The sequence below is a fragment of the Dermacentor variabilis genome, chromosome 7, assembly GCF_050947875.1.
Source record: "Dermacentor variabilis isolate Ectoservices chromosome 7, ASM5094787v1, whole genome shotgun sequence".
Classification (NCBI taxonomy): Eukaryota; Metazoa; Arthropoda; class Arachnida; order Ixodida; family Ixodidae; genus Dermacentor; species Dermacentor variabilis.
The window spans coordinates 126,211,124-126,225,368 of record NC_134574.1 but is presented as its reverse complement, the minus strand read 5'-3'; the positions used below and the strand labels follow the sequence as shown (position 1 = coordinate 126,225,368).

At 43.8% G+C, this 14,245-nt stretch overlaps 1 protein-coding gene across 1 annotated transcript; it reads left to right on the top strand.

The window, feature by feature from the left end:
- The first annotated feature begins 1,316 nt into the window (after window positions 1-1,316).
- On the top strand, window positions 1,317-11,950 carry LOC142587875 (actin maturation protease). Its single transcript, XM_075699196.1, has 5 exons — window positions 1,317-1,658; window positions 2,114-2,235; window positions 4,784-4,910; window positions 7,375-7,445; window positions 9,070-11,950. Exons 1-5 carry the CDS (start codon window positions 1,435-1,437, stop codon window positions 9,405-9,407), a joined length of 882 nt encoding a protein of 293 aa, XP_075555311.1. The 5' UTR covers window positions 1,317-1,434; the 3' UTR covers window positions 9,408-11,950.
- Window positions 11,951-14,245: the final 2,295 nt, after the last annotated feature.

The following is a 14,245-nucleotide window of genomic DNA, read 5'->3' as shown; positions in this document are numbered from 1 at the left end:
TACTTCTCTCACATATACAAAATAAAGTTCTATGTAGTCCTCAGTGTTACAACAAAAAATGAAAGTAAACAATCCGATCGTGGAATTGTGTTTAATACAGTGATTCCTATGACAGTTACTGAGAAGTTGACAACTTGAACTGGTCAATTGGTCCATAGCCTCCTCTATTTTTCAAAAATAAAGGAGGCAATGGATCCGTCATGGCAAGGAATTGTATGTATACATAAAAAGAGGGGGGTATGTGTGTGTGTGTTTGTAGTAGGGGGTATAGGATTAGGGCGGTACGAAAAAATGTACCAACACCGTCCTCTAGACCCATTGCGTTAAGGTACCGTAACAAAGCGTATTATGCATAAAGTTCACACAACCAACTCTGATATTACTGCACACGCCAGGCGACACGAGCTACATTTGTCATGACGCATTCGCGACTGCACCGGATGCCCTCCATATTATTCTCTTTAATCGTGCACACTGCACCGAGGCAAAAGAAAGATCATGGGCGCAGGTGCCTTTAAAGTATCTCGACCTTGCGAGGCTCTGCTGCGCGTGCCAGGGTAGCTGTCTGTGCGAACACTCCCTGGCACACACACCTTCCTCGGCGGCCCCAACCTACGTACCGTTCTGCTTCGAGCTTTGATCCGCCCACTGTCACTTCGATGCCCTGGAGTTCTTGCGCCGCCTGCTTTATTATAATCTCAGGTGCTCTCCTGATACTTCCGTTTGTCGGTTACATGTGCCCTACAGCTGGATCAGTACTCATAATAATAAAAAAAAACGATCGCGAAAGCGGCTTTTGCGACGTACCGCGCCCGTGCGAAGAGAATTACGGAACGCCAACGAGGAATCTGACCACAGCTTCGAGCTCGTAATCTCGTCGAGTAACACTCCTGCAACAGGCGTGACCGCTGAAAACCGCATACCGCCGGAAACTTCAACAGGATCATCCCTCGGTTGCATAACTGCCACCTGTACGGCCAACATGGACCACACCCGCACCGTCCCGCAAGATAGAATAAAGAACCAACTTGTAAAGCCCAAACACACGGCTGCACGCACACATCACGAAAGTACAAGCGAGACGCCATGCTGCTACGCTGCTACTGTTGCCGGATTAAAACTGACTACTGTCACCAAGTCTAGCAAGCGTCTCAGGAGCTGGCAACCTCGGCGCGTAGCAACATGGCGGCGCTCTTGCGGTTCTCGATTTCAATGCATGGGCCCTATGGGTAGCATGTCCTCTAGAGTCAGTATAGTAACTCTATGAGTCGCTGTAGTCGCTCTAATATGGCGTTGCCATCGCCATGAGCATTTCCGCATTAAAGAAACCGAAACTGAACTGCACAGTTTCAGCTGTTTCAGCATGCATTAGTGTTCTCACTTTCGGTAACCTGAGGCAGCCTGAAGTTTTCCTTGCGTTATTGCTGCACGGCCATGGAGACACCCCAATTAACTATTCCACCTCCGCCACCACCGCCACCGCCTTCGCTATCAGTAGACAGGCGAAGTGGTGAAGGCAACGCCGGCGATGTCAAACCAGACACTACCGTCCTCGGCGTGCTTGAACGGCAACTTCATCGCATAACGGCCGGCTCTGAAGAGGCGATCGTCGTGTCCAGGATGTCGCCGTTAAGACCCGTTCTTCAAGAGGGACCACAGTAAGTGGACGGCTTCATCCCACACCTTTATTCACAATCGTCAAAATAGAGTCGTCACAAACGATGACGAACTTCTAACACGGTGCATGAAGTTTCGATCGTGCGCTCCCGTTAGCTGCTCAGTGAAATCCTTTCAGGCGCAGAGGCGTGACATATATAGATGACCCTGGCTTGCTTCTAAAATAGTTGGTTGGTTCAAAAGTGTAAGGGGAAGGGCACTTATACGTGGACAACCACGGGAGGCAGAACAATAATGGCCGGGTGTTTGAACTTTACCAATTTGACCCTGGCTTTCAGACAGCGCATCCACATGTAAAACCAAAGCTGGAAAGGACAATTATGCTGAGCAACAGACATTTTACATGTAGTGCTGTTTGCGCAGTTTCTCTGTTTACTTTTTATTTGTGAGATCTAACCTAGCTTAACTGTGACGCAATTTTTGTCTTCTTTTTCAGGTGTGGACTAGTAGCACTTAGCATGGCCTCACAGCTACTCCAGGATCATCCAGTGAGTGTCGACACTCTTTTCGGAAAGGCCAAGTCGCTTCAGTTCACCAAAAAAGGAGAGATGTTTTCAGGTTGTTCAACTTGAAAGATTCAAGTGTTAGCCACGTGCTGCTCAGTTTTATACTTAAAGAAAGTGTAACTGGCACGGTAGTGCTCTGCTTATGCTGCATTCTGTAGTCTAAAACTACCTAGCTGTTCAAGCTTCCTGCTCTAACGCTATGTGTGTTACATCTTATTATGGTGTGCTTTCGTTGTTTGTTAGCCATGCTAACATGTTTGGCTGAAGCTGAATCATAGCGACGATGCACTACATTAACTAATTGAAGTTTTTTTTAGCCTGTGTGATGATCTGGCCCTGATACTAATCATGTGGCAACACTGAGCTACTTCTGTTCAGGGTTGCACCAGGCTGACCTGCCATAGACATATATGTCTTCCAAGGAAAATGTGGGCAAATCTTGAGCTTATGAGAGTGGCTTCAGTGCCAGTTGTTATGATTCGGTTTGGGGTGCAACATGCCTCCGAGTCAAAAATGCGACCGAGAGGAACAAGAAGAAAAGGGCAACAGACATGGCACAGAAACCTATAATCAAGCATAAAGAGGACAAAATGCAAGTTGCACACAGCATTGGAGCACACACGGATTATGTGAAATGTCTCTACTAAGCATTCATTAGCATAGCACAATGCACTCATGGCTTGGTGGCATTGTACGTCGAACCTGATGTTGTTGCTTCAAATGAGACATTGTTCAACATTGGATAGAAGGGTCTCGCAGACCAGTTTCCACATGAAGTCCCCTTGGGTGTTGGTGCCGTCAGTGTTGATGCTCAACTAGGCCAATGTGTTTTCCCTGCTTTTCTGTCAGCTTCATTTACCTCCACCAATGTGGCCGCTTCTGATCCCTTCTGTCATTGCACGTGCAATACCCTGGCCATCGTGTGCTTCAATTGTCGAGTGCTTGCACCCAGCATGTGCCATCATATGCACCCGCAAACAAGCTGGTTCAAGTTCTGGTGTTGATGCAGTGTGCGAAAGTTTATTGCATCACACCAGCGAAAGCAATTCATGTCACGTCTGGGCCTTCAGCATAAAAGTAATTTGCCGAAGCACAGCTGGGCCACCACCACAAGGAAGGCAGCATGCTAACTTCTAGTGTGCAAAGAGTAGACGGGACACGGAACATTGTTACCAAGCCCAGCCCCACAAAGGATGCATGAATGCTTCTCTCTTCTCTAACACGCAGAACTTCCTATGTTTTCTATTTGCCCTTCTTGCCTATCCAACCATTCTGTATATAGACACCTGGCGCTTAATTTTTCTGTACCAACAACAGTACCAGATCACATAGCCTAGAGAGTAAAGGAACCACATCTTGTTTGAGATGGTACATCTTCACAATGCCATCTAGCGATTGTTCATCATGAGGCAAGTCACAATCGCTTTATTTTACTTAAAGACCCCTGTTGAGGTGTTACATAAGGGATGGGTTTTAGATAATATGTGTTTCCACATTCTGCATGTACTATGTAGTCTGACCATGCATGCTATATGTGTCCGAATGCTGCCATGGACTTGGCAGGGCTTTGCTTATCAGATTTAGCAAGCCATGAAACAGGTGCATACCTGTTGCTGTTCGGAATAGTGTCTCATTTCGATCATAGTCCATGTGGCTGGCATTGGCATATTTTGTAGGCCAGTATCTATAAGCCCTTCGATTCTCCCCTCAAGTGCCCCAACTTAACTAGTTCTGGTATAGGTGTCGCACAACAAAAGCTGTTCTTTATTGTTTACAAACCAGTCTCCATGTCCTCCCATGAAGCCAGAGAAATCATTGCGTTACTATGAGGCACAGGAATCACGAAAGCCTAACCTGTAACATCTGCCATGTGCTCAGACATATTAGTTGTGTGGAAGACTCTTAGCCACAAAATTAATTAAAATGAGAAAGGGCTAGACAGAGACCGCTTGGTGTGTGCTGTTTAGATTTATCACTTTTCAGCTGTCTTTTGCCATCTTGAAAACCAGGATAAGCAAATAATTTGTGTGAAAATTTTCAAGGTGAAGAAAGTTTCAGGAAAGGGAACATTGTTAGCACTTAAGCCTTCATTCTGGGAAACCTGCATTTGGGTTTCTTAGTAGCTTCATTCTATACTTTGTGCGAATGTTTCTTTGCAAGAACCCGAATGCGTGATGTCACCCTGCATCATACTAGCACTCACTCATTTCAGCCTTTGTCATTATTGCCTGGGAACATTCAAAACCAGTGTACCTACTGAGGAACAAGAAAATTGGATATGCTGTAGGCCTTGGTCCACAGATAATCCACTGTTACAAAAGGGCCTGCCTGTGTCCAAGGTCTAAAAGACATTATCACCAGCTGATTGAAGTGCAGTGTAGGACAAAGCTAGCACTCTATTACCAAACAGTTGCCCTCATTCTGTATCAACCAAAGCCATCCTATGCCTGCAAATTTTCTAAGCCTGTCATTTTATCTAACCCTCTGTTGCATTCGACTGCTTATCTTCACCCATTCTATTACTGAGTTGGACTACTGATTATCTGTTCTGATTATCTGTGAGTTTCAGCACACTTGCCTTCTCTCTGTATTGTTTGCAGTTGGAAACATGAAGGCGTTGGCTGAGACATGTCTGCAGAACCCTTGCTCTAAAATTGTGCGCAGCAGCCATCGGCAAAGAGAAGAACTCATCAGACACTTGCTTGAAGGGAAGCCAGCGGTAATACCGTATCCTTTACATGTATTAGCTTGAACCTCCATTTATCACCATCATCATCAGCCTGTTTATGTTCACTGTGGGACGAAGGCCTCTCCCTGCAATTCCCAATTACCCCTGACCTGCGCCAACCATTTCCAATTCGTGCCTGCAAATTTCCCAATTTCATCACCCCATCTAGTTTTGCACCATCCTCGACTGTGCTTCCCTTCTCTTGGCACCCATTCTGTAACTCTAATGGTCCACTGGTTATGCATCCTAAGCATTTATGCATATATATAATTTGCTTTGCCAGAACATGGCAAGTAGATGAATTGTTGTGTTCTCAAACATGGTCCTCTATTCAAAGCTCTTTCTTGATTTCTTAACTCAGCTAAATTGTCACTTCTAATGGTGCTTGTACCCGATTTATGAACTCAAGAAAGTTTTGACACATATTTTAGAAGTTGTAAAAGACATACTGCACACTTGTATGAGAAAGGATGATGCAAAAAAATTAAGATTGGAAAACATAAGATATTTTAATTTGATACTGAAGCTAGTCTAGAAACATTACCGCAACATCATAACACAGAGCAAGTTTGCTAAGTCGCATGGCAGTAAAACTGGTGCAGTTATGTTGCTCACAAAAACATTAACAAGAGTGCTGCACGTATCTCTTCTGCCTACACTTGCATTTGGCTGCTGCAATGCAAGAAACGAGCAGGCCAGTGTATCATGATGTCATGACCCTACCACCTTCTGGGTACCAAAACTGGTCTGAAAAAGTAGGAGTTATACAGTGAAACCTTGTGATAATGAACACAGATATAGCAGATTAACGCATGTAACGAATTATTGGATATGAAAAAGTAAATATAAAATGTTTCTCGCTGATGTCGACATGTAACACACAAGCTTATAGAGAATTTTGGGTGTCGGATGTGACTTTGTTGTAATGAGGCTCAACTGTAAAATTTTTAGGGCAGTCTGATGCCTTCCAGTATTTTTTTCCTCAAGTTTAGAGGGTTTCTTTTATTACTTTCATTTTACACAAAAACAAAAATGAATTGCCCATAATGTCATGTCAGTACTATAGCTCATGACGAAGGGCTTTCAGTCTCCGATTGAAGGTAATGGAGGGATGTCTCTTAGCAAGGGTGAGGTCACTCTAAGGAGTGGTGCAAGGAAACCAGTTTTTGTTGTTCTTTCCTGACACCAATAAAGACAGAAAACGAAAGCAACAGTGAAGATTTGCCAACTCTAGTAAGCTTAAACTGACGAAGTGGGAAGATGAACTAGGACAAAAGGTAGAAAGAAACAAACGTGGTGCTGACTTCTAACTGGGTTGTGCCTTTTGGAACCGACGCTTTTATACATTTTATGCACATATAGAAAAGTCTATGTCCATGCCTATCTTATGGAGCCACGAAGTACTATGTCTCTCAGTCTGACAGTGAAGGTTGTCAGTTCATTGTGAGAAAGAGAAATCATGTCCAGTCAACTAGCGCAAAAGTGCACCCTTCTTAACGAAATGTTTTATCTTATTGACACATTCACGCGCACACATTGATAACAGCGCAAGAAGTTGCAAATAAATTACCAGGAACCAAATTATACTAGAAGCATGACTGCACATCAAGGAGGATAGACCAGTTTACCTCAGTCAACAGTGTCACGATATTAAAACTTTCCTTCGTATTCAGGAAAATGGTTGTATCACTGACATGTTCATTTCCCTGAGAAAAAGGAAAAAAAAAACCCTATATATATATATTTTGCCAGAACATGCAGAAGGCAGTGGGTCTAGCCTTCCTGACATACATCTACATTGCGGGCGAATTAGTGGTCCCCTTTTCTTGTGTTGCTACCAGAGTGCATGTTCGTATCTTTCTAATAGCATGCTTAATTTTTTAGAGTTACTTTTTCGTTAACGTGAGCACCGCCATTTCACCATGAACCTACTTCGTTACCTGTTCTAAAGCAGTCATTGCATTTTGTGAGATGTGATGTGATGAAGTTGAATATGACAACCAACAACTAGCATGCACAGTTCTCACTCTGTTGTTTAAGTTATGACTACAACAGCAATAAGTTCTGCAAGGGCATGGTGCAGCGAATTGCACTTATGAATTAGGGAGGTGATATGTCGGGTTACATGCAAGCTATATAAATGATATGTGCACTTCATACATCGAGAAAATAGTTTACGCCTCTTTTGGGTTGCTTGCTTTGTAGGTGCAGTTAACGAGAATGTTTAAACTGCTCTTGGCCAAAAAAAAAGAAAGCACATAGATTCAAAATGCTCTGTTCTATAAAGCCTAATGAGCTTCGCATGTCAACACACTTATTTGCATGCAATATTTACCTGCTTTCGACTTTTTGTCCCGATGGAAACTCGTATGTCCTGTGTAGGTTCAGTGAAGGTATAAATTTTTATACATTTCTGCAATGTCGATGTGTCATGCACTTGGGTTTCTTAACGACAACTTACAGGTACGATTCTGATGGCAATTTCGAGCCCTGCCTGAAACGAGGACACACAGCCCACTGGGCTGTCCTTCACGGTAATGGTTAATGTAATTTAATGTATATTATTTACTGATATCATTTTTTTCTCTACAGCCTATACACATTGATGTGCCTCTGCTGCAATGAAGTGCATCCTATTAGGGATTACTGTGGTGCTGATGTGACAATATGTTGAGCGCGTGATGCTGATTTATGATGCTGAAGAAAATGTGACAATATGTTTAGGTTTTTTCTTTGTCAATAACAGCACTTCAGCCAGCAACCACATATTTAACATAATTCAGCATTTATGAATCTGATCAATAATAATTTTTCTCGTACTTCTATAAGCACTTTGTTGCTGCAAGGAATATGTGCAAGAGCATTATTTGAAATGGTAAATGTAGTGGTCTTAAGACTTTGTACACAGTGCAGTCAACTTACAATACTGACAGAATTGAAATGTTGTAGTGAGGGCTATTCACATCTTTTTCGCTCATTGCCCGTCTTATTCCTCCTGCAGTTGATGATACTTTTCTGTGTGTACATTCAGTGTCTGAGCTAACGAGAAGCAAATGCAAAAAAAAAAAAAAGAACAAGCCAAGCCTGTTGTGCAGATGGAAGCAACTGTGTGATATCAATAACATCATTAACAAGCTTCCGTTCTTATTGTCTTATTGTTGATTGTGTAATTATTTCTAATGTATTGTACTCCTTATTGTTAGCCTTATGGTCAAAATGTCAATACACGGTTTATGGAGCACATTCGAAAACACCACCTTCACTTGTTTGCTACATGTTACTGTTTACATATATCTTTTTTGGTTCTTAAAAGAAAGCTTTTGAAATGGTTGAAAAGCTGTTACGGCTTACTGATTACTGGTCAAAGAGGCTTTATTTTTAAAATTTTTTTGCAGCAATTGAAGGTGAATGTTTTCAAATCCTCTCTACAAGACTTTTATATTGACATTGCAGCCATTAAGCCAGAATTTAAAAAGTTAGCTAATTAACCACAGCTAATTACTCAGTTAATAGGAACAAAAATGCTGTCTTCATTGGAAGGTTTCAAACAACGTACAGCTGGTTTCATCTGCACAGGCTGCTTTTTTTTTCTTGCTACCTGTTCGCGGAAACACCTTGTAAATCTCCATCACAAGTATGTGCATGGCCATTGTCGAAAGTATATAAGCTATTCCACGCCTTCACCCTATATGTCGTTTGGCTGTAAGGTGCAGTTTCCATAGCACTTGTTCCTGGCACTCTAGACAGCTGGATGGTGAGCAAGAAAGTTTTTATTTTCCGTCGAATTGGAACTTTAGGCATACAACAGGAACTTTCTTAAACAGGCTGTAGTCAGCCTTGCAGTTGCAGGCAACATAGCCTGTATACTTTTGACAAAAACTGCACACAGATTTTAGCAGGTGCTGTCTCTTGTCTTTTGTTAATGTGCATGCTTGTCTTTTATACGTTGGCATCTTTTGTACCATTGCTCATTTGTTGTGAGCAGCCGGCTAACAGAAGTCGTCATGAAGCTACGCTTTTCTGTTGAACTTTTTTCCTGCTCTTGCTTTGTAGCAAGGCCTTGTAACCTTGCTTATACCGCAAATTTTTTTATAGCCTTAAGCTTTGGCTTTGTGCACCTTTAAGTGCCTTTATGTTTTGTTTGTATTTCTATTGCAGGAATCTGTATGGTTCTACAATCATCTTGTATTGAAGAGATGCTGGTGGACACTACAGAGGTGGACTCGAAGTGCTCGAGGATTTTCCACATCCGTAACATCATCCCCGAAGAAGTTTTATTGGAGCTTACCCAGCTAGCTGAGAGCCCAGAGACCAGTGTGTTTGTTTATGCTAGTCAGGGAAAGAGCAGGCATGTCGGCCTGTGGGAATTGGGGTTGCTTCTGAAAAGCAACGATAACCTAGCGCATTTCACACCAAAGCATGATATCTCCCAGTTTGTGATACCAGAGGGGGGCGTTGCCAAAGGGCTATCTGGGCAAGTGCTTCTTTTCACATAATGAAGGATGCTGGTGGAATGTGCGGTAATTTAAGTTGATGAGAAGATATAGCAGGAGAAGTTTGTATGAATCCTTCTCGAGACAAGCTACTTTAGCTGTTGGTTCTCATCTTGTCCAGGTCATTATCTTACACTAATCTAAGTAAACAAAAAGGGACAAGAAGGCGATTCATTATGGATCCGTCTTGAGACTAGTGACAAAAGCTTAGTTGTTGGCCTACGCTCATGTCATTATCTCATCTGAGTCATTGTCATTCACTAAACCATCTATCGCATTCACATTCTATGTGAACACCTTCGATGTGGCTCACCACATTTGGTATAAGCTTGTCTCGCGCCACTTTTGTAGCTGCTGGTTGTCTGCTGTGCCCTCTAGCTGAAACCGGTTACAGCAGAAAGGAGCGTGCCTTCCTCCTCACCCCGTTGTATCAGCTCTCTTTGGCCTGCCCAACAAAGTGCTTGAGTTCAGCAGGCTTTGTCGAGTTCCCTCCCCAAATTGTTTTGACTGCAGTGCGTGTGAAACGAAGGTGCATTTATTATGTGAATTTCCGACCCTCTCCAGTGCCAGAGCAAACGTAAGCAAGATATTTAAACCTCAATATGACAAAGTCAGTAAAATTGTCACTTTACTTCGCTATATCGAAATTTTGTTAGATTTAAATCCGTAATATTTGGAAACACTTGGGCAGTGAAAAAAAAAAACTAATTTCAATGGGAAAGTAATAAATTTATTTCTTGGAACTTGAGATTCGGCGATCAAAGATAAGATCTCGTGCCACGTCAACGATATATTCACATCAGTGGTACGAAACGAAGCTTGCGCAGCTCCACCGCGGCTGATAGTGTTTCTCGCTGTGGGCCGACGCCACAACGCAGAGGGCAGGCAGAGTGGAGCGAATGCCTCAACACATCTCCGAAACTCGAGATTACATGACCGGCAGCACGAAGTGCGCGGGAAGACAGCGCATATGACGCCACTGCCAATTCGGCTCACCCAGCGTTTGCACCTGCTGCAGGTTACTTCCAGGACAGGATGCGCGCGGGTTCCACATGCGCTCAGCCATATGCAGCCACAGCTGTTCTAGAGGTAGACACGCATGCTCACCTGCCCTCCCCTTGCTCGTGTGGGAAGACTAAGCATCAAGCCACCATCCTCGGCTCATCGTTGCACCCTCAGCATACGAAGTCGGGCGCGACAGGATGTTATCCCACTTGGACTCGGTACGGAAAATGATGACAAGAGGGTCCAGATAGGCGGCTGCTAGCTATTTGAGTGGTTCGTTTGAAAACAGCTTCATGTAATTAAACCATTTGACCATCTGCGTGCGTGCCAGTCTATTTATAGCCTCTGTATGACATCGCGTTGGCAGGAAAATTTCGTTATATTGAAATCAATGCATAGCACTTCATCATATTGAGGTTCAAAATACATGGTGTTTTACACTTTGTTATATATTGAAGTTCGCTATATTGAGGTTTAACTGGAAATACTTCACCCTTTGGAGTTCAAAGCTAAGCACAAACTATACCCCGTTTCATACATAGCAGTCAAGGTCGTGGAAGATGCGCAAATTGTGCAGCTGCAGATCCCCCTACGCATTTTGCAGCACAGCTGTTCTTGACCTGCAGTATTTGTATGAAGTAACCACTTCATGTATTACAACTACAACTTGTGGACACAAGTTTACATCAAATCACATATTACTTGCATATATTTGTACTCCTAGTAGGCGATATACAACGTTTTGGACATGAGCGACAGTGATGCGCTGTGGCGGATGGTTGCAGAAACATGTTACTCCGCTTGCTTGGCAGTAGATAGATATAAATCTCTGACGTCTACCATAATAAATACCTGCATCATATATAGCGGCAGAAATGCACGAGGCATAATATTACACCGAATTACGTGGTGCATACCTCACATCTTTCTTTCATATGTGATGCACTACTTTTTGGTTGTGCATGTAAACGTTGCGAGAAATCTGTCTAGCCTTCATAGTGCTGCCTTCTATGTATGAAATGGAGTGCACTGACTTGTGCTTTTCTTCATGGAAGAATGCCAGCTCAACGAGCGACTCAAGTCTATGCCTTCTGCGTGCGCCGATGGTGCCAGCTTCATTCGATCATGCTGACCTATGACACGTCTTTCCTCCTTTATGTTTTCCCTTCCGTAGTGTACTATGTCCTCTTCTGAGGGACATTTACTGTGCTGCACTTCTACCAATATTTCTTCGACGCTACAATAAGAATCTGAGCTAACAAGAAAAGACAACACAGCAAATTAATATGGATCTGTCTTGAGACTATGGAGTATAGTTATCAGTGAACACACGAGCTCTTGGTCCTCCTTGTGATGTGATTGCTGCTTCTCGCCGAGGCCCAGAGCTGCTTTAACAGGTATTCATTTTTGTGATGTATTCATAAGTGCACATATTTATAAAGGTTTGGTGCCTTACAGATGAGCTAGTCAAAACAGGGAAGCATATGTAGTCGCGTGTCACTCACTGACTTCAATATGCTAATAAAATGAATTGAGATAAAGCTGTATTTGTACCTCGTTTCTCATACTGAGGTCTTGTGTTGCGGGTTTATATAATGTGCTTAAAGCCACCCGCCGTACCATAGTGGCTATGGTGTTGCACTGCTAAGCACAAGGTCGCGGGATCAAATCCTGGCCACGGCGGCTGCATTTCGATGGGACGAAATGCAAAAACGCCCGTATCCCGTGCATTGGGGGCGTGTTAAAAATCCCCTGGTGTTCAAAATTATTCCGGATTCCCCCTCTACAGCGAGTACCATAATCAAATCGTGGTTTTGGTGCATAGAACCACAGAATTCATTCAATGTACCTAAAGGGGCTCTGAAGCACCCCTCGGGTTGGTGAAATAACAGAGTGTTTTAGTTGAGCGTGTTTACGCTCCGCTAAGCAGTTAAGCGGAGCGGAAGCGCGAATGCGCATGCGCCATCCGCTTAGCTGTAAGCGGGATAGCGGAGCGAGGAACACGGTCCGCTTAGAAGCTGCCTGAGCGGAGCGTGCAGCACAGCACTTTGGCTAGCGTTGGCGTCAGAACGGATTGGATTGGATGCAGAAAGTAAGCACGCTGGCTAACACGTGGTGTTCCCCAACACGGCGCTTTATTTTCCATTGGATAAAATGGACCGGTAATGCATTACAAGCGCACGTCTAGATACTTCATGGAGAAATAAGTTATATATATATATATATATATATATATATATATATATATATATATATATATATATATATATATATATATATATATATATATGCGTTTTACTGTATAAGAGTGTTCATAAAGTGTTTTTATTTTCTTGCATTACCCTGAATTTAGCCAGGGGGCGCTGCAACCACGAAAGGTCCGCTCCGCTACGCAAAACGTATAACTAAAACGTGAAAATCGCCCGCCGCTCCGCTGTGGCTTAGCGGGGCAGCTCGGAGCGGAGCGTACCGTAAAGACGCTCAATTAAAACACTCAACATAGCCCGCGGGTAGCACACGCTGCTGTTAACAGAGTGCTTTAGTTGAGCGTGTTTACGCTCCGCTAAGCAGTTAAGCGGAGCGGAAGCACGAATGCGCATGCGCCGTCCGCTTAGCCGTAAGCGGGATAGCGGAGCTAGGAACACGGTCCGCTTAGAAGCTGCCTGAGCGGAGCGTGCCGGGCAGCACTTTGGCTAGCGTTGGCGTCAGAACGGATTGGATTGGATGCAGAAAGCAAGCGCGCTGGCTAACACGTGGCGTTCCCCAAGACGGCGCTTTATTTTCCATTGGATAAAATGGACCGGTAACGCATTACAAGCGCACGTCTAGATACTTCATGGAGAAATAAGTTATATATATATATATACATACATATGCGTTTTACTGTATAAGAGTGTTCATAAAGTGTTTTTATTTTCTTGCATTACCCTGAATTTAGCCAGGGGGCGCTGCAACCACGAAAGGTCCGCTCCGCTACGCTAAACGTATAACTAAAACGCGAAAATCGGCCGCCCCTCCGCTGTGGCTTAGCGGGGCAGCTCGGAGCGGAGCGTACTGTAAAGACGCTCAACTAAAACACTCTAACATCTCAGCCAAGTTTTGCTGTCGCACGTCCGCGACGTCACCTTTCTCTCAAACGTTCCCTTTTCAAACAGATGTCTGCTCCTCACTCTGTTCTGAACGCTTTATCGCTTTATTTCGTAATAAAGTGGATTCCCATACGCGGCTGCTATTGGTAGCTGCGGTCGGCTATGCAATGTAGATACCGCTGTCGCCGCGTGGTGCCGCCACGAGTCCACTGGGTAAGCGCTCCGCGGCTTGCTCACGCTTGCTGAGAACAACTGCGTTTGGCCTGGTTTGGCTTTGTGGGCACGCCCCACACTGCTGTAGCCTAACAGTACGAGGCATTGGAGAAGGGACGGGAGAACAGCGGAGACCGTGTTTTGATTGCCGATATCTCCGCTTCTGCTGAACGCATTGAGGTACTCTTTGCGGCAAAGTATTTCTGAAATAGCTTATTCTCACTTAATTTTCACTTTTCACTCCACCTAGATAAAAAGTGGTTTTTGTTATACCTGTCTTTGTTATGAAAGCAAGTAATTTGCACGTGCTCCATTGACGTGGTGCGTAACGGAATGTAATGAGTCAGTGATATGACTTGTTTTTCTGTCCTGCGCACAGTGTTCGCATAATACCAATGCTGTTTTGGCCTAGATGCAGCAACATTCAAAGTCTTGATAGCACAAAGGTTGCAAACATCGGCAATTTTGCACAATGCTTATCTTAAGCCAATGTCAATGTGAAGAGTGCAGTGGTATAGCAATACTTGTAATGAC